This window comes from Lacerta agilis, chromosome 14 (assembly GCF_009819535.1).
Source record: "Lacerta agilis isolate rLacAgi1 chromosome 14, rLacAgi1.pri, whole genome shotgun sequence".
Taxonomy (NCBI): domain Eukaryota; kingdom Metazoa; phylum Chordata; class Lepidosauria; order Squamata; family Lacertidae; genus Lacerta; species Lacerta agilis.
In genome coordinates, this window is record NC_046325.1 from 35,866,774 (window position 1) to 35,894,302 (window position 27,529).

General features: G+C 47.9%; 1 protein-coding gene across 2 annotated transcripts; it reads right to left on the bottom strand.

Moving 5' to 3' along the window:
• Positions 1–27,518, bottom strand: SYT3 (synaptotagmin 3). 2 transcript variants are annotated; one of them, XM_033170033.1, is made up of 8 exons: positions 27,025–27,517; positions 22,786–22,926; positions 20,496–20,877; positions 16,972–17,524; positions 4,523–4,643; positions 2,059–2,230; positions 484–613; positions 1–120 (listed from the first exon to the last, which is right to left on the bottom strand). In XM_033170033.1, exons 2-8 carry the CDS (start codon positions 22,919–22,921, stop codon positions 34–36), a joined length of 1,581 nt encoding a protein of 526 aa, XP_033025924.1. In that variant the 5' UTR covers positions 22,922–22,926; positions 27,025–27,517; the 3' UTR covers positions 1–33. The 2 variants fall into 2 exon arrangements, with proteins under 2 accessions (XP_033025924.1, XP_033025925.1); XM_033170034.1 differs by lacking the exon at positions 1–120 and having other exon boundaries at positions 543–613; positions 2,039–2,230; positions 27,025–27,518.
• Between the last annotated feature and the right edge of the window lie 11 nt (positions 27,519–27,529).

Below are 27,529 nucleotides of genomic sequence, written 5' to 3' on the forward strand. Positions count from 1 at the left end.
GTCCCTGGTGGCAAAGGGCCAGCGGTGGTTGCCTTAGTCCGACTGAACGCTTTCTACTACGATGCTGGGTTTGTCCCGCGCTGGAGGATTCTTGTTGATGTAGCTGTTCAAAGTCTTCTCCTGAAGAAGGGGAGAGGAGGAAGTGTTCAAAGGAGCAAACGGGATACTCTCAGCTCCCACCATGACCCAAAATCCCACTGACGGCATTTTGAAGCCAGCAGCCCTGCCCTCTAACCACTGGGTGCTGCTCCTTTGCCTGCTTTTCCCAGAGAGGACTGAGGTGTCCTCGCTCCCCCGTTGTGACCCCCAGCAGATCACACCCCTGGCTTTTCAACGCCACACCCCTCTAAGCCAGTGTTTCCCAAACTTGGGTTTCCGGCTGTTTTTGTACTACAACTCCCATCATCCCTAGCTAGCAGGACCAGCGGTCATCAGGGATGATGGGAATTGTAGACCCCGCTCTTGCTGCAATGCCAGACTCACCTCCACCAGCTGGTGCCAGTGCTCAATGGGTTTGCGTGGGTTCGCCAGCATCTCGGCCCAGTGGTCCCTCCCGGGTGCATCTGCGTCGCTGCCCACTCTGCACATCCCAATGACCTCGTTGTGCCCAATGCTGCGGGATCATAGAATCATAAGGAATGCAGAAGGGGCCACAAGGGTCATGTAGTCCAACCCCCTGCAATGCGGGGACCTTTTGCCCAATGTGGGGCTCGAACCCACGACCCTGAGATCCAGAGTCTCATGCTCTACCAACTGAGAGAAGAGGATGAGCGACGAATAGGGTGGGGAAGGGGAAACGATGGGACTTCAGCATTGGGGTGCATGTGTAATAAATCAGTTTAACTTATTTACATTGGGCTGTAACCAAGGCTGCTCCTACTCAGAGTACACTGATCTGAATCTAAGTCAAGTCCATTAGCGTCAATGGGCTTCCTGTGAGTAGAACTAGCATTGCAATCTTGGGACCGGGGATGGAGAAAGACTATTAAGGCCATAAAAAAGCTTGCTATGCCCCTTCCCCGCTTAAAGAATCAATAGTTTAAGACGGGGATGAGGAACTCCTCCAGATGGTGCTGGACTTCCCATCATCCCTGACCACTGGCCAGTCTGGCTGGGGCTGATGAGAGCTGCAAGTTCCCCATCTCTGCAATAAGAAATGGTCGTGGCTGTGGGCAGCAGGCTGGCGGCACAAGGAAAGCTTGCTTTGTGCAAACGAGCCAGACTCTCGTCTCTGATTCAGCACTGCAAGGCTCCTATGCAGAAATAACATGGAAGAAGCTCTTAAAAAAAAAAAAAAAAAAACAGCTGCCGCACTAACATTTTTCCTTTCAAGGTCAAGGAGAAGAGGATGGAACCAAGGTATCCTGGCTCCCAGACTCCCATTCTGTGCTCTGCTTCCCATCCCTCGAGAGAAGCGAGAAATCCTGGCACTCAGCCCCTTCCCCTCATTTAAAAGCCCCCACTCGCCTTGCAGAGAACTCAGCTCTCGGCTCCCATTTTTGCACATTTCCTTTCAGTCAACGCAGGAATTCCAGCATTCCTGTAGGTTGCACTGTCTTTCCTGAGAAGCGTGGGGGCCCTCCCTTTAACCCCCTGCACCTTGCCATTCACTACACACCAGATGACTCCCAGGAAAACCCGGTCCGGATTTTCCACACCCCTTTTGGAAAAAGCAGGCATCTCAGCTCTTCCTCTAGGTTGCGCTGCCTTTCCCCGAGAAGCCAGACGTCTTTCCTTGCTGCCTCTTGCACCACACATCATGACATTCCCTGGCCTAGGAAAATGGGGTCTCTGCCTCCATGTTCCTAGTGTCCCCTTTGCTAGAGACCTTAAGACCCCACACATCCCTTTGGTCAGAACTAAGAATCCCAGAGTCGCCTTATTTTGGCAGGATAGCAAAGAAACACAATGGGAATCACCGCTGCCCAGAAGAGACTCATCTGCTCAATGGACAAAGAAGGGAATAAATGGACGCCCGGCGTTCCTAGCCAACCCGCTGTGCCCCTTGGCGCAGTGGAGTTAGGGGCAGAGTGCGCACCTGCGTGCGTTGTGCCTCACCAGTCATAATCCATGACCGCCAGGGTGATGCTGACATGCTCCATGCTGTCTTGGGGGATGTCAAAGACGAGGGCCTCGTTGTAACTGGGGTTGAGCGTGTTCTTCTTGATGGACGTCTTGCGCTTCTTCAGCCGCCTCCCTTCGCACATGAGGGATGCCTTGACGTAAGGGTCTGGAGAGAGGAGGCTGGCGGAATTATGGGGGAAGCAGCCCAGGTCCGCTCCATGCTGCCTACTTGCCACAGTTCTCCCTACCCCAGCTTTTGGATGCCGCCATCTCGACAGCGGTTTCAGTCCCAAGATATGCTTGGCCTTTGCGGTTGGCTGGCCAGTCCCAGGAAGTGCTCCCCAGTCCCATCTGAGATGACCTCTAGCGGCTGGGGAGCAGCACCTGCCAATTGTTTTAGCTCCAATGCTTGGATGCCCGAGAGGGGATGTGACACTTGGGTGAGGGTCAGTGGGCACAACCTCGTCCAACTCCACACAACTGTGATTTCCGGGACAGAGAAGGGGGACTTCGGTATACCTGAAGGAGCGTCTCCACCCCCACCGTTCAGCCCGGACGCTGAGGTCCAGCTCCGAGGGCCTTCTGGCAGTTCCCTCCCTGCGAGAAGTGAGGTTACAGGGAACCAGGCAGAGGGCCTTCTTGGTAGTGGCGCCTGCCCTGTGGAACGCCCTCCCATCAGATGTCAAGGAAATAAACAACTATCTGACTTTTAGAAGACATCTGAAGGCAGCCCTGTTTTTAATGTTTGATGTTTTATTGTGTTTTAAATATTCTGTTGGGAGCCGCCCAGAATGGCTGGGGAAACCCAACCAGATGGGCGGGGTATTATTATTAATTATTATTATTAATTATTATTATTAATTATTATTATTAATTATTATTAATTATTATTATCGTATTGTTATTATTAATGCTGATGGCTGAAAACCTACTTGCCCCCAGAATATTTCAGGTCTACACCTCTCCCCAAGCACTGAGGCCCAGCCTGCTAGAGCCAATTTCACATTTTATGACTCTCAAAGTCCATCCCACCATGTCAAGCACATGAAGGCCACTTGCAGCAACTACTATAGAGATGCAATCGTGTTCTTGGTAGCTGCCTAGAGAGTCCCAACCATGCATCTGTTTGCTTCTCACCAACCATATAGCCACCTTTTGTGTCCTGCCCTCTTCCTATTAATAGGCCCCGTATCCTGCCTTATCCCACTATAGGACCACCCTTACAGTAGATACAGTTCTATCCACTCCACCCACCATGCATCACCCTGCTAAAACCTAGCCCAGGGGAGGGCAGCTATCAGGCTGATGTGACCTATTTTTTGCCAGGAGCTCCAAAGACTACCAATCAGGTCCAGGAGCAAAACAGTGCCTCAGACGGGTGGACACACATGCACAGAAATAAGAAATAAGAAACAGGGTGCCTCTGAGCACATGCTCAGTCAAGGAGGTTGTTTCCAGCCCCAGGAGGGATAGGCCAAGCTAGACATGGCATTAAACATATCCTTGCATGGTTTTCTTTTCTTTCTTTTTTTAAATGCAAATAGCAGCTGCAGGAGTGGTGGTGGTAAATAATTATCGTACTGTAGCAGGCACCATCAGGTGGATTACAAAAGGCAGTTTTGGAGGGGAGATTTAGTTCAGCAGCACAACAAGTAAGGAAACGGTTAAACTTCCTGTCTCCTCCTGCTACAATCTCTTAAGCATCAGCACCCTGCCCCATAGCTGCTATTTGCTTTTAAAAAAAAATGTGAACATGAAATGCAAAGACATTATTTCATTTCGTTTAACATCACATGCCGTTCATCCCTGAGCTCACACATCCTTTCGCACACAAAAATCACTCCTGGTCCCCACCCCACCCCCGCCCGCCGCCATTTTCTTAATTTCATAGGTCTCATTTGTGGGTGGGTGGGGGGTAAGAGGTGTGTTGTTTCTGCTGCTGTTAAACCACCCTGGTCAGCTTACTGCAAATAAGCCAGAGATTGATCACTGGATCCCAATATACAATTGGTCCCTCTCTATCCTAGCTGCCTAATGTACTTCACCACCACGACCTCCTTTCCAGCATTATTTTTTTTTCTCGTCTTACTTGCCCATATTTCTCTTCTGCCCCCAAGCCTTTTCCCTCTCTGGGGTCCCTTACTGAGCCCCAATGAGGGGCTCCACTGCTTGATTCAATCCGAACGTATTTAAGCCTCCAACCACACATTGGATTGGCCAACATATGGGACTGGTAAACACATTTTGCCGCCTAAAGCAAAGAAAAAGATGGCGTGCGTCACTCACACTTCCATAAATAGAAGCTTACACAGGGAGACAGCGATGTCCGCCAACGCCTCGCCACTGCCGCCCCGCCCAGCACCTGCCACCTGTGACACCCACCTCACCTCACTCGACCTAATGATAGGGCCGGCCCTGCTACAGCCCTTCTTCCCCCACGGCTGCCCCGCCGGCTCACCAGAAAATCCAGTCAGGTCCATGGCTTTGAGGTTGGTGGCCTTGATGATGGTGACCGTGAGGCGCCCAGCGGTGGGCAAGTAACAGAGAGAGAAATTCAGCTCCCCCAAATCCGCTTTTTCCTGTGAGGTGGAAGAAGATGATGAACAAGAAAACAACGTGGTTAGTATAAGTATCTGGGGGAGAAGGAAATCCCAGCACAGAAGCCGCCTTGCTGGAATCTGGCAGCATCGGTCAATATGGTGGCTAGGCTGAACAGAACATGGCACCATCAGTCAATATGGTGGCTGGGCTGCACGCTCTGCTTATGTCAATTTCTATCCCAGGTTATTATCACCTGGGGAAAGCGTTTTAATAGCAGCTGGGATGGGGGTGCTAATGCACGCAAACACAGATTCTGTTCAGATACTCAGTGGTTAACCAAGACATGGATTATCTGTTGGTATCACACACCAGGGTTGGAACAGAAATATGTGTGCATGTGTGTGCATTAAACACACACACACACACACACACACACACACACACACACAGGCTCTATGAGTACGGAGGGCCTAGTGAGTCATTGCATAATTAGCGCTGAATTTTCAAGGATCGGCTGCTGTGTTTGATGGCGTGCATATATACACATATGTTCAGAAACTCTGCAGATATTTGAGAACCTTGTCCCCGGGGTCGCTGTTCTTTCCCAAGAAGGAAGAGCGCAGCAACATGGTGAGAAGGAAAAGGCCTCCTCTGATCGGTGGCCCCTCAGGCCTACTTTTCACTGAGTTGGCAAATTGTATCATCGTCATCATCAATTTAGGAGTGTCCTCCTACACCATCGTCTTGGGTTCAATTACAACACACTAGAAAAGGCAGCTTCCAGCACATAGAAAGCAAACATCTCAGAGAGAAGACTAGGCAAGGACCCTTCTCCCCAAAATCCAGGGTTTTTTTGTGGAGAGGGAGGGGGGAGATAATATTTTCATACAGAGGAGAGGACACACTCATCCATGTCCAAACCCCAGCAATGTTTCAGGGAAATCTAGTCTTTAATATTCCTCACGAGCCAGAATCTTGTTGGCAGTGCTCCTTGGAGCCGTAACTTTCCTGCTGAGGCTGGTTATCTAAAACCCACTTATGCATTCAGTCTAAAGATCGCATCCATATACTGTAGAAAATTACATGTCAGGGTCAGTAGGATTCTGAACTGCGTCCTTGGCATCCAGCTTACTCAGAGTGTGACCTGCAAAAAACATGCTGCAGTGTGAATTGTTCCTGATCAGGACGCTCCATTCCAACCCCGTTTCCATATTGTTGTGGGTCTCCCCTCTTTGGTTTGTTTTGTATATCTGAAAACACTGGGTTTTCTCCAGACTTGCCGATACCTCCCCTCTTGTATATTGGTGGTGCGATTTTGCCTACATAAAGATGTCAGGGGCCACATTGGGCTTCTGGTCCTGAGGTTCCCCATCCTGGCGCTACATTGGGCTGGTTCATCTCTCATTCATGAGGTACGCATGTGGAACTAAGTCCTCATGGACGATTTGCCACGGGACGTTTCCCTCGATGTCCGCCAGCGCGTTTTGGCAAAGATGGTACATCTGTTTGGCAGTTAGAGCAGCGGTTCCCAATTGGTGGTCTGCCCGGGGGGGGGGGTGGTCCTGTGGCCCCATTCACATAACAAAAACTACCAAAGAGATTTCAAAATTTTCTACAGAGGGGGGCGGGGTCCATGGCTTGGCTTTTGAAAAACAAGGGGTCCACAATACTTAGCTATTTGGGAACCACTGGCCTAGTGCCATCCTCAGGAACCAAGTCCATCGCAGGCCTGGAACCGGCGACCCCGGTTACGACAGGCCAGGATTTCAACCGTGTGCCACCCTGGCTCTTGGCTGTGGTGGGTTGTTCTTCCGTTTGGGTTGCTGGCATGAGAGGCATCTCCCTGAAGGAGATGGAGGAAATGTTGAAGAGACAGTGCCGGTGGACAGTTTTGCTAGCGGCCAGTCTTCCTGCTACCGGTCTTTGGAGTCCTGCACGCTCTTGGAAGTGAGCCTGCGCCTACAACCCCCCCCCCCAAAAAAACCCTCACTGCCCCAGCTTAGGGCATCGATGCACATCTCTCAGGCCTTGTCTAAATGAAGGCGGTGCTTCTCACTGATTCATTCCTCTCTGCCGCCTCTGCTTCTTCTGCAACTATCCTTTTCCCCCCTCTTTGGGCCCATCCATGCCCCGTCATGCTCTCCCCCCCCCCCCCGGCCGCTGCCGCCAATGCTCTCTCGCTCTGCCTTTCTTTCTCTTAGCCTCGGGCCCCTTTGGGATTCGGCCTGAACAACGGCCAGCAAAGCCCTCGCTTGCCCCAGAACAAGTGAGTTGGCAAAGCAGGCCCGAGGGCTGGTGAGTGGAGGCCGGAGCGGGGGCAAGGGAGGAGCGGGGGGGGGGAAGGCTTCATTAATATTGATGCGGTTGCAAATGGGATCGAGCTGGTAAAAGGGTATGAAATATTCACGCAGGAAACAACGCGCCGCCTGGTAAGACCTGGAGTCTTGGCATCCTCTCGTTGCCCCTCTACCAAATAGCTCAGGTTCCTGGCCTCCCTCCCCCTCCTCTTCCTCTGATGCCAGGCATTCTTTATGGCGGGGTGGGGGGTGTTCAGGGCTCACCTGTGTTACGGGATTGGAGAACCACAGGAAGTTACGGGATTGGAGAACCACAGGAAGTTACTCCAGTGGGACTCTCTCTGGACACCCCACCAGAAATTAGGTTTGCATGCCCAGTTTTTCTTTTCGTGGCAAGGGCCGCTGTGCTTTTTAACAACCCTATTAGCAGGTGGGAATGCCACAGGTGCCGTTTCCACCACCATATGTCTGGGGTTCAGAAGTCATCGGTTCAGTTTCTTCCTGTCATGCAGCTGTGGTTGGTGTGTGTGTGTGTGTGTGTGTGTGTGTGTGTGTGTAGAATCAGTAGATACAGCCTTTTCAGTCACAGGATGAGTTTGGCCAACGTACGCTATCCAGGGCAAGGCAATATCTGGTTTTCAACATCGCGATATTATCACCAGCTAAACATTGCAATATACCAATATATCACAATGTCTGAAATAAGGATGGAGCTATGTATTGGCTGGGACGCGGGTGGCGCTGTGGTCTAACCCACAGAGTCTAGGGCTTGCCGATCAGAAGGTCGGCGGTTCGAATCCCCGCGACGGGGGTGAGCTCCCGTTGTTCGGTCCCTGCTCCCACCCACCTAGCAGTTCAAAAGCACTTCAAGTGCAAGTAGATAAATAGGTACCACTCCAGCAGGAGGTAAACGCCGTTTCCGTGCGCTGCTCTGGTTCGCCAGAAGCGGCTTAGTCATGCTGGCAACATGACCCGGAAGCTGTCTGTGGACAAACGCCGGTTCCCTCGGCCTATAGAGATGAGCACCGCAACCCCAGAGTCGTCCACGACTGGACCTAATGCTAAGGGGTACCTTTAGCTTTACCTTTTATGTATTGGCTGGCTTCATGGCTTTTCCCCACATTGTGATTTTTACATAGCACATGCATCATGATTTGCAATATATTGCCAGGTGATGGTAAATCTGTATCTGGGCTTTGCCCCTTTAGGCAGCAGGTGAAGATTCGCATCATGCAGCCCATTCCCCTCCTCCCCGAACCCCATTCCCTCCTCCATAGATATACTGCTAGCCAGAGAAGGCTGCTCCATTAGGGCAAATGGGGCACAGCTCCACCTGCTTCACTTTGCCTACTGCAAAAGTCACACAGAATAAGTGGAAGGGAGAGAAAGTTCTGACCAAAGAAGAGTGGATGACCAAGGTGATGGACTATGCCGAAAATGGCAAAGATGTCCGTGAGGATCGGGCACCAAGATGATACAAAATTCAGTCAAGAAGAGCGGGGAAAGTTTATATAATATCTTAAAGATCACTTTGTTGTTGTTGTTCAGTCGTTCAGTCGTGTCCGACTCTTCGTGACCCCATGGACCAGAGCACGCCAGGCACGCCTATCCTTCACTGCCTCCCGCAGTTTGGCCAAACTCATGTTAGTAGCTTCGAGAACACTGTCCAACCATCTCATCCTCTGTCGTCCCCTTCTCCTTGTGCCCTCCATCTTTCCCAACATCAGGGTCTTTTCTAGGGAGTCTTCTCTTCTCATGAGGTGGCCAAAGTACTGGAGCCTCAACTTCAGGATCTGTCCTTCTAGTGAGCACTCAGGGCTGATTTCTTTGAGAATGGATAGGTTTGATCTTCTTGCAGTCCATGGGACTCTCAAGAGTCTCCTCCAGCACCATAATTCAAAAGCATAAAAAAAGTAATTAGATGCAAAAAATATAGGGGGAAATTGGAAACCGGGGGGGGGGGGGGGGGGTCTGAGGGATCTAAGTAATCCCAGAAGTTTAAAAATATAAAATGATGTGAAAGTGTAAGAATATTGTTTAAAAATGAAAATGAAATATTTAACAAAAGTCACACAAAAATTTTGCTATTATGTCGCCACCCTGTGTATTATTTGTCGAAGTACCCAGTTTGCCTACAGCTACCCCCCCCCCCACGCCAGTCCAGAGGGATGTCCCTAGCCGTCAGCTTCCTCTGACCTTTTTCCTGATGTTTAGTCGGAATCTCCTTTCTTGAAGCCATTGGTTCGAGTCCTACCCTCGAGAGCAGGAGAAAAGAAGCCTGATCCCTCTTCCCCAGGCAGGACACACCCCTCCTCATGCCTCACCCAATTTCTGTAGACCACAGGCCTCCCATCCTTGAATGTTTTGCCCACCCTTGAACTCTGATAATGTTTGCATGGATGGAGAAGAGGGAGTGGTGTGGGGGTAAATTGCTGCTCTGCCTATTTTCGCTTCTGGCCCCCGAAAGGCTGCGTAGAAGGAATGCGGCCCTTGGGCCGAAAAGGTTCTGTGTCCCTGGTGCGGCGGTTAGAGCCAGGGAGACAGAGGTTCGAAACTCACCCTCTCACAAGGCTCACTGGGCGACCTGGGCCAGTTGCCCTCTCCCTGCATAATCCCCTTCAGAGGTCCGTTGTGAGGATAAAATGGGAGGTGGGGAGGAAGTGTGGTGTAGTGCTTAGAGCAAAGTTTCCTAAAGTTTCGCCAGCTGTTTTTGGACTGCAATTCCCATCATCCCTGACCACTGGTCCTGCTAGTTAGGGATGATGGGAGTTGTAGTCCAAAAACCAGCCGGAAACCCAAGTTTGGGAAACACTGGTTTAGAGTGTTGGACTGGGAGGACCTGGGATACAAAGGATCAAATCTCCACTCAGACAGGAAACACAATGGGACAGTCACTGTCTCTCCGTCTAAGCTACCTACCTCACAGGGTTGTTGTGAGGATGAAATAGGGAGGAGGAGAACCTTGAGATCCTTAGGAGAAAAGGGGTGTGTGTGTGTGTGTGTGTGTGTGTGTGTGTGTGTGTAAATTTGATAAACAACAATATATATGAAGACAGGAGTGCCTGGCGTGCTCTGGTCCATGGGGTCATGAAGAGTTGGACATGACTAAACGACTAAACAACAACAACAAGTGTGTGTGTGTGTGTGTGTGTGTGTGTGTGTTGTGCTGAGCTCCTTGGAGGAAGGGTGGGATGCTGCAACTATAAAATGGAGCAGACCCAAAGAAGAGCTTGTATCGCCCCTAAAAAAACTACTCAAGCGAGGCTGGAAGAGAGATTCCCAACTAGTACTTGTAGACTATATGCCCTGCTAGTTCATGTTCCTTAGTTTCAACGGGTCTACCGTGAGTAGGACCAGCACTGTACAGTATACAGTCCTAAATAGCTAACAGTCAATTCTCGCATTGCCTCCTTTAAATTCAACACGATGAAGGAGAAGACTGATATCGCATGATATCACTCTTCAAAATGCCCAAAAGGCCTGTCACAGAGAAGTGGGGCAAAGACTTGCTCTCTACTGCTTCAAAGGAAGGGACTAGATCTAGCAGGCTTAAATGCCAGGAGGGTCGATTTCAGCTGAAGATGAAGCAGAGCTTCTTGACGGCAAGAGCAGATCAGTCATATCCACACCATGTGTTTGGAGCCACTCGAAGCGTCATGGCTTCCCCCAAAGAATCATGGGAACTGTAGGGTGCTGGGAACTGTAGCTCTGTGAGGGCAGGGGTCCTCCTCGCAACTCTCAGCACCCTTAATAAGCTGCTATCCCCAGGATTCTTCGAGGGGGAAGCCGTGAGTGTGCAAGTGGGTAGAAGAGTGGATTTGACACAGGTCAACAATGGGACCCAGAGGTATGAGGCTCGCAGAGGCTTGATTACTCTGGCACACGGAAATGCATTTTGAGAAGGAGCACTGGATGCTGCCTGATACAGAGTCAGACCATTGAGTATTTCCCCGTCCTACCTGGAGATGCCAGGGATGAATCGTGGGACCCCCATATTATTCTCCCCACAAAACAGCTCCGGAACAGGTGCTATGTTAGCCATCCTTTCCTTGTTTGGAAATGATTCCTTGATGGAGAGACTGTTCTTGTCATTGGCAACAAAGTGAATGGCTGTCAATAAGCCTAAGGCAAATCCTGAGTTAACAACTAGGGCTGTATCAAACATTCATCAGTGAATAGCTATAGCTACAGCTATAGTCAAAACAAAACAAAAAATTCTTTCCAGTAGCACCTTAGAGACCAACTAAGTTTGTTCTTGGTATGAGCTTTCGTGTGCATGCACACTTCTTCAGATACCATCTGAAGAATGTGTGCATGCACACGAATCTGATACCATCTGAAGAAGTGTGCATGCACACGAAAGCTCATACCAAGAACAAACTTAGTTGGTCTCTAAGGTGCTACTGGAAAGAATTTTTTATTTTTGTTTTGTTTTGACTATGGCAGACCAACACGGCTACCCACCTGTAACTGGAGCTATAGTTATAGATACAGATACAGATATAGATAGTTTTTCTTTTTTTTAGAAGGAACTCAGGGGGGACAAATTCCCTTACCTTTTAAAAATTAAATAATTGTTGTTTTTGTTGGGGTGAGGGAGGAGGGCTAGAATGGATATACACCCAATGCCTGAGTAAAAAAAAATCCACTTTTATCTGTAATCAATAAAGTTGTGGCCATTTCTAATCAGATCGTTGTCTGCTTGAGTTTATCAATCACATCTTACATTTAGCCATTGCCCAGGGGTGGGGGTGGGGGGGTTGGCACTGTGACTGGGCCCACAACAAACAAACAAACAAATTTCATGGTGAGCTCCCCTACCTTTTTTCCAGAAAAACAACACTGGATACAGGTAGAGGTAGAGGTAGAGATATTGCATGGGGAAAAAGGTGGTGGAAATGTTTTTCCAAAGTGTTTCAAAATCTGTCTGGGTATGTGTTTTTATGTATGTATGTAGTAGTATTTATTCCCTTTCTGGGCAGCTGCTTGTGCCGCTTTGGGGGGGGGGCTTCCACTGAGCTGCTTCTTCCTAAAAATGTGACCCCAGCCAATCAGAGAGCAAATTAGGGATGTGATGACAACCCTCATGCCAAACAGTCCTATCAGATTTGGCACCGAGGGCAAGCATAGCCAGTTTGGAGCGAGGGCGCTGACCGCCACATTGGGAAGGAAGGCAAGTGGGAAAAGGGGCAGCAGGGAAGAAGAGTAGAAGAGTTTGGATTTGATATCCCGCTTTTCCTACCCGAAGGAGTCTCAAAGCGGCTGACATTCTCCTTTCCCTTCCTCCCCCACAACAAACACTCTGTGAGGTGAGTGGGGCTGAGAGACTTCAAAGAAGTGTGACTAGCCCAAGGTCACCCAGCAGCTGCATGTGGAGGAGCGGAGACACGAACCCGGTTCCCCAGATTACGAGTCTACCGCTCTTAACCACTACACCACACTGGCTCTCAGGGGCATGTTTCGGGCTCAGCTCTGTGTGTTGAAATAGTGGCACCGCCGATTTCTCTTAGGCGGAAATTATTTCCACAGTTCACAGGCCTGAGCTGTCTTTAGCCCTCCAGTATCTTTGGCTTGTGGGTAAGCATCTCCCTTCTCCACAGCCCCCAAAGTGGAGACATCCACACAGCGCCGCCCGTCTCCTCGGTTCTCCCCCCCCCGCCCTGCCCGCTACTGACATCAGCTGATTTCCTGGAGCTCAGGAACAGGATTGCAATCAATGACAATTGCATTCAACCGGGAGAACATTTAGGGCTCTGAAGGTGAGGGGGTGAAAAAGAAGGTGGCTGCAGGTCTGGACTGGAGGCGGGGGGGGGGTGTTGGTAAATCAAAGCACTTGTCATAACCAGGGAAACTGAGATGAAGGGGCATCAGGATGGCACAGGGAAGGAGGCAGGAGAGAGGACTGTCTGCCTCACACCTGACTGCCCTAATTAGCCACCAGCTTCCTGAATAACAAATCCAGCTAAAAATATGCACCAGGGAGTTGGGAGAAGCAAACCTGCTTTGTGCTGACGCCGTCTCCCAGAAAGTTCAAGGGAAAGGGTGGCGTGGGGGGGGGGGGCAAGGAGGGAGAAGCCGACGGGGATCAGGCCGAAAACCCGTTTCGCTCAGCATCCTGTTCTCCAAGTGGCCGACCAGATCCCTAAAGGAAGCCTGCGAGTAGCACCTGAGGGCAACAACAGCCTCCCCACTTGTGTCTCCCCAAAACTGGCATCCTCTCTCTGACAGTGGAACATATCCATCCATCAGGGGCACCAGGGGACTTATTCTCTGCGGATTTATTTGTTTTTAATCCTCCTTTAAAGCCATCTGACTGGGAGCTGAGGAGTTAATAGAATCATAGAGTTCATTAGAGTTGGGAGCGACCCCAAGGGTCATCGGGACCAACCCCCTGCAATGCAGGAAGCTCAGATAAAGCACCCATGACAGATGGCCATCCAACCTCTGCTTAAAAACCTCCAAGGAAGGAGAGTGCCCAACCTCCCGAGGGAGACCGCTCCCCTGTCAGAACAGATCTTACTGCCAGAAAGTTTTTCCTGATGTTGAGCCAGAATCTCCTTCCTTGCGACTTGAAGCCATGGGTTCGAGTCCTGCCCTCCAGAGCAGGAGAAAACAAGCTCGCTCCATCTTCCACGTGACAGCCTTTGAAATATCTGAGTTGTTAAGGAGACCCTTAAAGCTACAGGTCCCAGGATTCATTGGGGGAAACCATGATGCTTTGAGTCGCACAAGAGTGCTCCAAACACATGGTGTGGATGTGGCTGACCTGCTCTTGCCGTCAAGAAGCTCTCTTGAATCTTCAGCTGAAATCTACCCTCCTGGCATTTAAGCCTGCTAGATCTAGTCCCTTCCTTTGAAGCAATAGCAGAGCAAGTCTTTGCCCCTCTTCTCTGTGACAGGCCTTTTGGGCATTTTGAAAAGGGATATCGTGACTCTTAAAGCGATACAGGAGAACGGATGTGAGAACGCCACACATGCATGCGCACATGTACCATTCTCTCATGCACGCGCACTCACACGCAAAGACGCTCCGCACTCACACACACTCAGTTTGATGGGTTGCTGTGCAGCACCTGGATGAATTAGGGCTCCCCTTCCCCAAAATGCAGCACAGAAACCCTGAGAACAGCTCACGGAGGAACAGAACGAGCTCTTTCTCCCAGGGCAACAGGCTCCATTTCCATGCTGCGTGGTAGAGAAAAGGGGGCTTCCCAGAGACTCCCCTGCCCCTGACTCACATGGCATGAAGCATCTGAATCACCAGTCCCGGTTAGATACGAGGATGTTCAATGATAGTCAAACAGTAAATAAGATAGGGAAAGAATTATTAGACACATGGGAGATTAATGAGAAGGGGCAAAGCACTCAAGCAATAATATGGGATGCAGTGAAAGCGGTGGTGAGGGGAATTTGCATTAGGGAATCCAGTAAATTGAAGGGCGGGGCGACAAAAAGAGATGAAAAAGTTAGAGGAAGAAAGTAGAACATTGTAAAATTAATATATTCATGATAAACATAAAAGACGTTACGCACAATTACAGGCAAAAAGGAAGGGGTTAGAAAATAAAGATATGGAAAAAGTGCAGAGGGATTTGATATGCTTGAAAAGAGAATTTTTTGAACATGGTAATAAAAATTCCAAATTGCTGGCTAGAGCTGTACTGTCAAAAAAAAGTAAAGAATTCAATTAGCCTAATAAAAGATAAAACGGGTAATATTCACAATCTGATGAAAGATAAGTTGAGAATATTTCAGGAGTTTTACTCAGCAGGTAACATATTCTGTGGGGAAGGTGAAAGAATATATCGAGACACACTGGAAGATAAAGCTAGAAAGTAGAGATAGAGAGGCTATGGAACAACCAATTTCAGGAAAAGAAAGAGAGGAAGCTATAGGGAAACTAAAAAGGGGGGGGAAGCCCCAGGAAAAGATGGACTGGGAACAGAATATTATAAGGTATTTTTAAAAAAATGGTTTCTAAATTAAAAGCATTGTATAATTCAGTAATAGAGGGTGAGAAGATCCCTCCACTGTGGGAACAATAAATAATTATCTTAATTCCAAAAGCAGGAAAAGATTTGAAGGACTCAGGATCATAAAGGCCAATTTCCCTAATAAATCAAGATGCTAAAATATTGGCCGCAATGATGGCAAAAAGGATGAATAATTTTATGTATAAATATATAAATAAAAACCAATGTGGCTTTGTAGCAGGAAGACACAGATGTCTAGCTTAATAGGAACAGTGCTGAATAAAACAGATATAATATGAAATAAACTGAAAGCTGGTATAGTAGCATTGGATATTTTTTAAGGCTTTTGACTGTGTAGAATGGCCAGCATTAAAATTGATTATACTCATCAGGCGCTAGACTTGATATGATATGAAATGAAATTTAAAACTTTACCCGAATAAATAAATAAATAACCAGCTGACAACCCGTTCTCCTTTTCAACAGCTGAGCTGCAGGGATGGGTTTGCAGAATTGTACTAGGCACAGCATTTTCAGAAGCGGGGAGCCTACGGAGTATGGGGTTTATTCGTCAGTCCTCCATACTCAAAAGTGAACTGGGTACTGGCTCTGTACAGTGTCTAAGAGCAGGGCTTGTGAGCCAAAAATGCTCAGCAAAAAAAACTCACCTCAGCCACAAATTTACTAGGCATGCTGCTTTTCTCCTAGATCCCATGCGTGATACTATTAGGGGATAATACTGCAGTTACGAACCGGTGCCCACCAGTCATACTAGAGCTATGCTGAAATTTTGCAGGATTCCCGTTTCATTGAGAGACGTGGCATTTTGGGGCTAGCAGCGATTGCTCGCTGCTTGCCATGAAATCAATCAATCAGCCTTTGCAAAGAGAGAAGGAGAGACTGTGTTGCACAGGGTATCTTTTAAAGTGGCAGTTTCCCCTTAATAAGGAGAAGGGAGCTTCACCCTTCTTGGGAAGAGTGATGATGTACTGCAGCCAGTCAGATTTGTCTATGTAAATTGAATAAATAAATAATCAATCAATCAATCAATCAATCAATCAATCAGACTGAGGGCAATGTTTCCTACATCACGTTCGGAGGTGAAACTCGGTAATTTTGGACCCTGAATCTAATGGACTTACATGGAAGGTACAGGGGCATTGGATAGCAATATGTATTATCTCCGTCACTTCAGTTGGGAAGGACACAATTAACATTTCTCTTCTCCCCCACCTCCAAGAAACACACAGAGAGAACCCAGCTTGCCAACTCTGATTAAAGAAGGGGAAAAAAATACTCTCAGCATGTGGAGTTTCACATTTTATAACTCATTTTCAATCACAGCACCATTATTGCTGCAGGCTAGATGTGTTCACTAGAGTATAAGCATGGACATTTTGCGCCAGAAAAAAAGAAAAGAAAAGAGGATAATAGGTTTTGAAAGTAAAAATAATAAACTGAGCATCTGTAATCGTGTATGTGCCAAGCTGGCTGTCCCTCAACTATAAAACATTTTATGAAATTAAAAGGAAGAGAGAAAGAAGGCTATATAGCGACCAGCCCCAGAGGGCTGGCAACAGACCTGTTTGCTGCAAGCCATGGTTTCTGCCATGTTCCGGGTGATCACTAAGGGGGACCCTGGACTTGGGCCCTGCATTCCAGTCTCAGCTGCCCTAATGATCATCGGAAGCAATTTGCCAGCAGGTGGGTTCACTGTTGCTTACCAAGATGCAGGATGAGGCAGAAGGGAGATTGGCTCACTGCAAATGCACCAGTGGAACAAATCTGGCGCCCAGCCCTAACACACATCCTAATCCACGATGTATTGCCAGGTCAGAAACTAAGAAACCACTCTCACGATATGGACTTCAAACCAGTTTTGGACGATATATCGGCCAGCCCTAGCTTACACCAAGGGGCAGAAATATGGGGGGGGGGGCACAGAGGGTGTGGCTTGCATGCGCACCCCTGGCCCTCATTTTAACCCTTGTGTATTAAACCATGCACCTGAAGAGGGCTAGATTTGGGCACGTGCTGTTGTTCTGAGGAGGTGCCCACCCCCCACATCCCCGCCCCAGATTTATAACCCCGCTCACCGAATGTCCCTCCATGATGTCCCTCCAGAGGGGCGCGTCATTGTCCCTCTCTGCGATCTCCAGCAGGTTGTCGAGCACCACTTGGCCGATGAGGTCGTGGCGGGAGAAGCGGTCGAAATCGTAGATGCTGAAGTGGAGCTTGCGAGAGGGCAGTTCGGCAAAGGGGACATTGAAGTTAAAAGTCTCGTTGAAAATGGGGTTCAGCGTCTTGCGGTGCACCTTCGTCTGGAACTTCTTCTTGCGGTCGGGCAGCAGGTACATTTTCACGTAGGGGTCGGAGAAGCCGTTGGCGTCTTTGGCGGGCAGGTCCAAGGCCCGGAGAATCCTCACCACCAGCTGCTCGGTGCCGTAGGCGTAGCGCAGGGCAAAGCTGATCCGCCCACAGCTCGCGGCATCGCCTTTCTTGGAGTCCGACTCGCCCGAGCGCTGCTTGTATAACTCGGGCTTTATCTGCCCAATGCTAGTCACTTGTTCCACCTTCTCCTCCCCTACGTGGACGCCGGTGTCCGGGCTGCTCAACTGCTGTGTCACGGGGCGCGGCAGCGTGTTGTACCTGGGGGGAAAGGGGGGGAAACAGTGGCTTGCGTGACCATATAGATTAGCCACCGTGGGCAGATTCACCGAACAAATGGAGAATCTTCTGGGCAAAATTCAACTAAGGGGTCCTGCAAATGGAAACCAGTGCAAAGACTTCCACTAGTGCAATAGGGTTCCCCCCTCTCCTCCCCCCACACCCCTAGATCACCTCTTTGAGGGTCGAGAGGACTTCTGACAGGCAGGCATGAGGAGAGGGGACGTTGTTTCATCAAGCAAGTACAGTGGTACCTTGGGTTAAGTATGCTTCAGGTTAAGAACTCCGCTTAAGAACAGAAATCGTGCTCTGGCGGAGCAGTGGCAGCAGGAGGTCCCATTAGCTAAAGTGGTGCTTCATGTTAAGTACGCTTCAGGTTAAGAACAGACCTCCGGAACGAATTAAGTACTTAACCCGAGGTACCATTGTATACCTGAAGCAGCGCCTCCAACCCCACCGTTCAGCCCGGACACTGAGGTCCAACTCCGAGGGCCTTCTGGCGGTTCCCTCACTGAGAGAAGTGAGGTTACAGGGAACCAGGCAGAGGGCCTTCTCGGTAGTGGCATCCACCTTGTGGAACACCGTCCCATCAGATGTCAAAGAAATAAACGACTATCTGGTTTTTAGAAGAAGAAGAAGGAAGAGTTTGGATTTGATATCCCACTTTATCACTACCTGAAGGAGTCTCAAAGCGGCTAACATTCTCCTTTCCCTTCCTAGCCCACAACAAACACTCTGTGAGGTGAGTGGGGCTGAGAGACTTCAAAGAAGTGTGACTAGCCCAAGGTCACCCAGCAGCTGCATGTGGAGGAGTGGAGATGCGAACCCGGTTCACCAGATTACGAGTCTACCGCTCTTAACCACTACACCACACTGGCTCTGAAGACATCTGAAGGCAGCCCTGTTTAGGGAAGTCTTTAATGTTTGATGTTTTATCGTGTTTTTAATATTCTGTTGGGAGCCGCCCAGAGTTGCTGGGGAAACCCAGCCAGATGGGCAGGGTATAAATTTTATTATTATTATTATTAATGAATCTCCTCAACACTAAGTTGAATTCTGCCCTTGGCCAGGGAAGAAAAACATCGGAGGAAAGAGACAGATTGACTCCTCATTTTAGATATTTTTTTGTTTTGGTCATAATTTTTTTTAAAAATGATTTTCACACAATTTAACAAAATTCAACTGAGTTTCATGCAGCATCTCCTTATCATTTTGACATCCCATCCTTATTTCCATGCTGCTTCTGTTCCAAGTCCTTTTATCTACTGCCTTAAATAAAATACTTATTTCTATAACATATACCCTACATTGCATTCCTTTATCGTTCCTTTGCTTATATTTCTGGACCTGCCTGCGATTTCATTTGACATTAACAATTTCTCAGATAGTCCAAAAAGGTTTTAAAAGCAGCTGGTCTAGATTCCAGACACCTGGAAATACTATTTATTTCCGTTGTCCTCATAACAACCTTGTGGGTTGTCCCTACAATTTTCATTTTAGGGTTGAGGCACAACGCCAAGGAATAAGAGTATCGGAAGAACCTGCTGGATCAAGCCAGAGGCCCATTGTAGTCCAACACCCTGTTCTCACAGTAGCCAGCCATCCGGGTTGGCGGCCATCTCCGCCTCTTGTGGCAGCGAGTTCCACAGTTTCTGTGCCACATGGTAACTTTTCCAAAGAGTTCACAACGGAGGCAACACTTGAATCCTACTTATGAGGTTTACCCCAAATTATGATTTGATCGAAAACATATATAAAATGCAATACAGATGGTATCTGACCCCAACAAAGTTGGCAAAAACGTATACAAGGAAGTAATATCATCTGTTGGAGATGTAATAAAGAATTGGGCACATTTATGCATATATGGTGGAACTGCAATGAAATAAAGAAATTTTGGGGGGAATTATATAATGAATTGAAAAAATAACCAAGTACTCTTTTAAAAAAGACCCCGAGATCTTTCTGCTAGGAATGCTAGGCAATGAAATCAAAGAAAAGGACAGATGCGTGCTAATGTATGCAACTATGGCGGCAAGGCTCCTAACTGCAAAAAAATTGGAAGAGCACATTGGTACCAAATATGGAAGATGGGCAAGTCAAAATGTTATCATATCAAAATATGGCAAGGAAGGTAGGAGAAGCAAGGGGAATAACAGAACAAAAAATAGGAAAAGATTGGAAAGCATTTGAAGATAACATAGGGAATTTTGTGGAAAGGGCCAATCTTCTATCCGACATATGAGTGGGCTCAAGATGAATAGAAAAAAGGAGAAAACAATAGTTTTAGGTATACAAAAAAAGGTAGTTACAGAAACCGCAATAACAGATAAGGTTGGAAGTCAACACTGGGGGATGGGGTGTGTGTGAAAAAATATAGCATTCATTTTTGTCTGTATTTATATTTATATTTTTTGTTTATGTCAAAGATATTTCATGCCTTTTTTCTTTTCTTTATCCTCTTTTCTTTTCTCTTTTTCCTTTGTTAAATGATAATTTGTATAAATTGTGTAATTCTTCAAATTCAATAAAGTTTATTTATTATTATTTTTAAAAAGAATCCTACTTGCCACACTATTCATTGCCTGTTGAGCCTTGACTGTTGAATTTATGCCCCAAATCTGTTGGTAATTTAAGGTGGGTTTCCCCATTAAAACAACAACAACAACAACAACAACATTCTAGGTAACTGTTCAATATGCAACTGCTTTGGGTGTTTTCCTGGTCAAGGGAAGGAAGAGTCTGGGCTGTAGTTAAGGGGTCAGTTACAATTCAACACACCAGGCCTCCCAGGTTCATGTCTTCAGTGCATTTATCACCCACCCTGGACCAGAAGGTCCCAGGACATGTTACACAGTAATAAACAATAAAAACACAGTACAGGAAACAATCAAACCAACTAAAAACAACAACACAACCAACACAAAATCAGTAAGATGAACAAAGAACTCACCTGGGTGTGGGTGCCAAGCTTGCTACTTGTTGATGGGAGTGGGCGTTGGGCATGGTGCCTTCCTTGGTGCTGGTCTGGCCTTCCACGGGGAGGTCAGGGGAGGTCTGGCTGACCTTGAGGTTGGCCTCGGGGTAGGAATCCATATCGAGGTAGGACCTTTCGGGCATCTCGGGACCCAGCTCCACCCGCTCGGCCAGGAGGTCCCCGAAAGGCGAATGGTGGAGGTGAGCATGGAGAGGGTGCTCCTTGCGTTGTGTCTGCGAGGAGGAGCCCTTGTCCCGCCAGGGGATCCAGCACAGCTTCCACGAGACGAAGAGGGAGACGCCCAGCAGCACGATCCCGCAGAAGGTCACTATCACTGACAGCAGGCTGACCAGGATCTCTAGGGGAGAAAAGTGGAGGGGCAGATACCACGACGGGAGGTCAACGGCAGGGAGGTAGCTGCTGTAGGCGTCTGGCATCTCGGCGCGTTCCCTCTCTTCTGCTGGACCCTGTCCCCTACTCTGCCCAGGACACCTGAACTATTATCGCCAATGGCTGCAGGCCAAGGTGCTCTGCAGGTCAATGGCAGGGCCGCTTGTAAGATTTGGTTGACACTATCAAGCCAGCGCTGGCCTCATGCAGCACCCGTCTCCAGCACCCTCTGGGGCCTCATCTACACAGGATGAAAAAGCCCGGAACCTGGGCGATGTCACCAACTGCCAGTAGAGGCCTTGTGTCAGGCTTCAGGGAATCTGATCCCTCCCGCAGGAACAGCCAAGAAGCAGGTAAACAAGAAGAATTTTTGCCAAGTAATTTTATTTAATATTCACAGAGAAAGAGACGAAGGAATTTCTGCCTCGGAGCTTTCTGTTCTACTACTCTCAATGCATGCCTGGTCCTGGGGTGGGGGCAGGAATGCTTTCCAAAGTCTGTCAGCTATCTCTCCCCTGGTGCTTCTTCTTCCTGCTGTTCCTCTCCCAATATTCCCCAGCTTCTCCCCGCTGCAGCCTGTGAACTATGCCCTTCTGCAAACCACTGTTCTAAATCTATACTGTCCTCTTCTCGGGAAGGTTCAGGAAGGGAGGGAGGAATCGCTTTTCCTCCGCAGTCCAGCCCCTGACACCCTGGCAGACAAATCCACATAACCCCTAATAATATCGTGAACTGCCCTGAGATCTACGGATGAAGAGCAGTATACTAATAAGAAGAAGAAGAAGAAGACTTTCTTGCAGGTTTTAATAGAAAAGATGCTTTGGGAGCCACTTGTCTCGAAATCGAGATATGAATAGATTAAATCGTACACAATAAATACGGTAGGTAACTCAGCTTGCCAAGGGTGGAGTCTTAGGCAGCTCAGTTGGCTAGAGCATGGTGCTGATAATGCCAAGGTTCCAGGTTCGATCCCCATATGGGACATCTGCATATTCCTGCATTGCAGGGGTTTGGACCAGATGCTTCAATACTATGAATCTAAGCACAAGAGGGAGGTATCATTGGGCTACGGGGAAATCCACCCCCACCCCCAAGTTGTGGAAATAGTAATAATGAGAGTAATAAATTAGGGTGATGGGGGAGAGACCTGAAACAGTCTACTGAGGACTGAGCGTGCTCGATGGCCGCAGGGCCATCTGTTGAAGGAAGAAAATAGATGGAAGACAATGGAATGGAGTACCCTGGGAAACAAATATGGCTCACTGGCTGGCACCTTGAACAAAAGGTCTCTCTTGTATATCCAGCCTTCCAGATTTCTCCATTGCTAAAATATGCCAAGACTGCCTCCCATTAAATCCCACTCTTGCTCAAGACTGCCAGCACAGCCTAATAAAATAACCCTAACAAATACCCCAGCAATGAAAGTTTAAACAAAAAACTTCCAGAATTATATTTTATTTTTAAAAATCAAATTGGAGGTAATCTGCATTTTTGCAGCAAGAGTTGACATGTTTACACTTCTCAATTCAAAGTATTTGTCCCCACCCCACCACCCACGGGTTTTTTGTTTTTTTTTGCTCCAGCAAAAGCAGTGAGGACTGGAAGCTTGATTGTTTTAAAATACAATTGCCAGGGTCCTACAGATCCTGTCAAGACTGCATCTTCACATTTGGCTGGTAAACGTGGACCACCTGACACACCATTTGCCTGAGCGCCAGCATCAACCATTGAGAACCTGATATTACCCTAACAGTTCCTGGGCCTTCCCCCCTCACCTTCATGGACTCCTGGCTACGCCTAGGCCACGATTCTTCCTCCTGTTGAGATCCTTCCCCTACATATGGGCCATATCATCCCCTACCTCTAGGCTCCTCACCTGAGTTGATGGGACCCACATGGCCTGTCAGTTCCTGACACTTCTCGCGTTCCTGGGCAGCGCATGTGTTGGAACACAGCACATGAAGAAGCTCCATTGCCCTGCGGTGTCTGTCTTCATCATAATCTCCCGACATGGTGCCTGAAGACGGGGCAGAAAACATATTTTTCAACATATATTTAAGGAGGGGGGGGGGGAAACCAGGGTCTTTGGGGCCACGGTTACCTCTGAACCAAAGTTCAATGTGGCTACTTTTCAGTGCGCCACTGATTCCCAATGCTCACAAGAGGCTGCTGCCTATAAGAATGTCCCGGGTTCAGTCCCTAGCATCCCCTGGTAAACAAATCAGGTATGCAGGTAGGGGGAAAAGATTCCCTACTTGAGGCCCTGGAAAGTGGCTGCCAGTCAGAGTGGACATCACTAGTCTGGCCCGGAATAAGGTGAGCTCCCTGTGTTCCTAGAAAGGCATCCTATGTATGCTCATTATTTGGGGGCAACTGGGCTGCCGCTGAAAATGGCAGCATCCGTTCCATTGGGATTCTGCCCTCTTCCGCATTCGCCTTCAGCATGCCCTCAACTCCACATCCCCGGCAGAAGAGGAAAAGGGAAGCCTCATCCATTGATGTGACAAAACGAGCCCTCCTGGGCCTCTGTTTAGAGTTACCTTGTGGGGAGACCAGCTTTGGTCCTCCCCACATAAAAAGTTTACCCATTTTCCTACAGGCCACTGGCCTGCTTGGCATGCCAACTTACTTTACCCAGAAAAGCAGTACCGTATAAAGGTTAGAGCAGTGACAGGGCAGTTTCCCTGTATAGGGAAGTTTTTAATGTTTAATTATGTTTTTGTATATGCTGGAAGCTGCCCAGAGTGGCTGGGGCAACCCAGTCAGATGGGCAGGGTATAAATAAACGGCCTCGGTCCTGTATACCTGAAGGAGTGTCTCCACCCCCATCATTCAGCCCGGACACTGAGATCCAGCACCGAGGGCCTTCTGGCGGTTCCCTCACCGCGAGAAGCAAAGCTACAGGGAACCAGACAGAGGGCCTTTTCGGTAGTGGCGCCCGCCCTGTGGAACGCCCTCCCATCAGGAGTTAGAGAGATAAACAACTACCTGTCATTTAGAAAATACCTGAAGGCAGCCCTGTTTAGGGAAGTTTTTAATTTGTGACTCTGTATTGTATTTTGGTATTTGTTGGAGGCCGCCCAGAGTGGCTGGGGAGACCCGGCCAGATGGGCGGGGTATAAATAATAAATTATTATTATTATTTATTATTATTATTATAAATAATAAAACTCTTGTTGTTGTTATTGTTGGTTATTTCTTCTTGCCAAAGGCCACAGTCCCATGGGGGTAATTTTTTTGGGGGGGGCTGCACAGAAGGAGGATGTGAACCTCATTTTCTCTCTACAAGACGGAAATGATATACAAGGAATTGAAAAGGACATTCAAAGTAACTTTTGTAAAAACAACAACAACAACAACAACAACAATCCCAGAAGCTTTTCTTTTGGGAATTATAGGGACAGAACTATCTAAATTATATAGAAATTTATTCATGTATGCTACTACAGCAGCAAGAATGCTACTTGCCCAAAACTGGAAAGAATCAGAAGTCCCAGTAAAGGAAGAATGGATAAAAAAAAACCTTAAGGAATATGCAGAACTGGTGGAACTTAGCGGAAGAATAAGAAACCAAGATAACAAACTTTTTATAAAAGAATGGAAACGGTTTATTGAATATTTACAGATAAATTGCAAACAGACAGAAACATTAGCAGGATTATTGTAATAACCTGCAGTTTCATAAGAGTATATATTTACATTAGATACAGTAATTAAATGAATGTGGATATGCATAAGATATTAAAAAATAAATTTAAGGAACCGCAGAAAAAGGGGGAAGGAAGTCAATCTTTGAAATGTCAAAATGATTGTAAAATCAGTGAAATGTATAAACCTGAAAGGTATAAATACTTTTTTTTAAGCCTCCTTTTCTCTCTGCCATCCAATTCTTGCTCTTTTTTTGCTCTGCCACTCCTTTAACCCCTCTGTTTTCCCTCCATGAAATTAGGCCAAGGCCTTGCCCAGCAAGTCCCCCACTCCTGGGTTGGAGTGCCCCAAAATATATCTGGGTAGACCCAGGTCCAAGCAGCTCAGTGGGGACTCAGGCATGCTAACTGGGTGACCTTGGGCAAGCCGCTATGAGCCAATCTTTCTCAGCCTAGCCTACCTCACAAGGTTGTTGCGAGGATAAAATGGGAGAACCACGTGTGCCACCTTTGAGTTCCCCGGAGGAAAGGGTGGGCTGTAAGTGGATTTTCTATGTGACGTCCCCTCAGGAAAACTATTTTTTTGGGGGGGGGGGCAATTAGATTTGCAGCGTATGAACTTCACCCCTCCCCGCAAACACCCCATTTCCCTTTTAATAATAATAATCATAATCATAATAATAATAATCATAATAATATTTTAAGATTTTCCAATTTAAACCGAATTACAAACATGATTAAATTTTCCCAACTCCACTTTCTCTCACCAAGGGGAACAAAACAAGCAAACCTCCTTCTCACTGGGGTAATTATCAATTCCCCCCCCCCCATTTAATCAATTAATTTTAACATGTCATCTTTAGAGACCCCATTTTCCTTTTGAGCCAGGGTGTACATCATATACGGTGAGGGGAATGTGGAACAGTCTAGATTGAAAGGCTTCTCTCTCTTCCAGTAACCCCTGACAGAAGCGTCAAATGCAGTCAGCCTGTGTTCTGTTTATTACAGGCAGAAAATAGAAAGGCGGGCAGACAAGGGCATACAGCAGGAGAAGCAACATGACCTTTTTTTTTTTAAGGGTAATAGGCACTTATAGGAAGGGCTTCTGGTTTCCTGACCGATCCAACCATGGAATCCCCCATTTCACAGAAATGCAGAAGGGAGACCAGGAGCCAAACTGGACCTTAACCAGGGAAATGAGCTCGATTCTCTTGTAACGTTAACATGTCTGCATGGGGGCTACATTTGCAAAGCAGAATGAGGAGGCAGCAGTTTTCAGATCTCAGTCCCTCCCAGGCAGTCCCTCGCTAGACATTTTGGACTACAACTCCCAGAAGCCCTTGCCAGCTCAGTCCAAAATATCTGAAGGGCACCAGGTGGGCACCAGGTGGGCCAAGACTGCTCTAAGGTGCTCCCAGGCTCCATTGGGAGGCATTTCCTATAGGTAAGTTCGACTTGAAGGGCTCTCCTCAGCCTGATGGGGCACTTGAGATGAAACACCGTCAGCAAGGCATATAAAATGGAGAGCATGTTAGGCCCTTCCAAAAGAGACATGGCCAGTTGCTAAGGAAGCAAAGGAGTTTAATAGTGAATTTTGGATATAATGGAGATGTAAAAGATTTGGATTATTACAAAAGATGCAGGAGGAAATGACTAACAACAGGACCCACAAAGGGGAGGAGGGAAGATTATTTGGAATCTTGTTTTTATGATGTACAGTATGTTGGATATGTGATTGCAAAACTTTAATTTGAAAAACCAGATGAATAAATGTATAAAGAAGGGGAGAAGCAAAGGATTCGCTAAACATCACTTCTTGTTCCCCAACCACTGCTGTTTTATGGTCCAAGTATCGAACTCAGGATGCAAGGGAGAAACGTGCTAAGAGGAAGGCACGCTTGGCAAATCCACACCGTGATCAACTCCATGTCCCCACTGCGGAAGGACATGTGGATCCGGAATTGGCCTCCACAGCCACTTATGGACTCATTGTTAAAACCGTGTTTATGGAAGACAATCTTACTCGGCTACGAGTGATTGAGAAAGAAAGAAAGAAAGAAAGAAAGAAAGAAAGAAAGAAAGAAAGAAAGAAAGATGGGGAGATTGGCCCTGGAGGGGGAATGCCATGGCTGCCCCACATCCTAGCACTGTGTGGAGCTGATGGACATCACGTTGAGGAAAGACAGTGGGAACATTTCCCTACAGATATGGCTTTCCCTCAAGGTTAGATCACCATTGGATCTAGTTTTAAGGATAAAAAACAGCTGTTTCAGTACTTCTGGTCCCATAAGTGCAGTTGGTGTCTATGCACATTTTTCTTTGCTTCTTTGCACAAGATGACTGGCAGGTCCCTACCCACCAAATAACTTACAATCAAATATTCAACACAGGGGGGAACAGGGAAGTAAGGAGATGGGAGGCAGGGACCGCCCTTCTTGAAAATGAACGTTGGCGCTATGCGCTCTCACCTGGTCCGCAAACTGGTTCAGGGGATGGCTGTCAGGTTGCTTCCGTGTTGCCGGATCCAGGATGCCAACCGGTCCAGGTCAATGACAGGCAGTAGGGCAGCAAGACGCCAATACCAAGTCCCTGGGGATCCGAGTCCGTGTGTAAGCAGCTGCAAGCCGGAAGCAGGGCACCCAATCTGCCATCCGGCGAGCTGCTGGGTCCATGGGTCGCAAAGTGGGGAAGCGGCAGGGTGAGAGGGGTTGCGCCCTCTGCTGGATGCACGAGGGAACAATCTGCAGAGGCGAAGAGGGTCAGTAGTCCTGGCTGGCTTCGCTATGCCTGGGTGGCATGCCCAGTCCCCAGATGACCCTGGGGGGCTTCTTCATGGCGGGAGCGGGCTGTTGTCTTAAGTCCTTGGCGAAATTGCACCGCTGCAGTTGCCACCCTCCTTAGTTCCGTAGGCACCTGCACGGATACAGAGGCTAGTTATTTGGGGTGGGCTCATTCCCCCCTCCTGTTACTCCC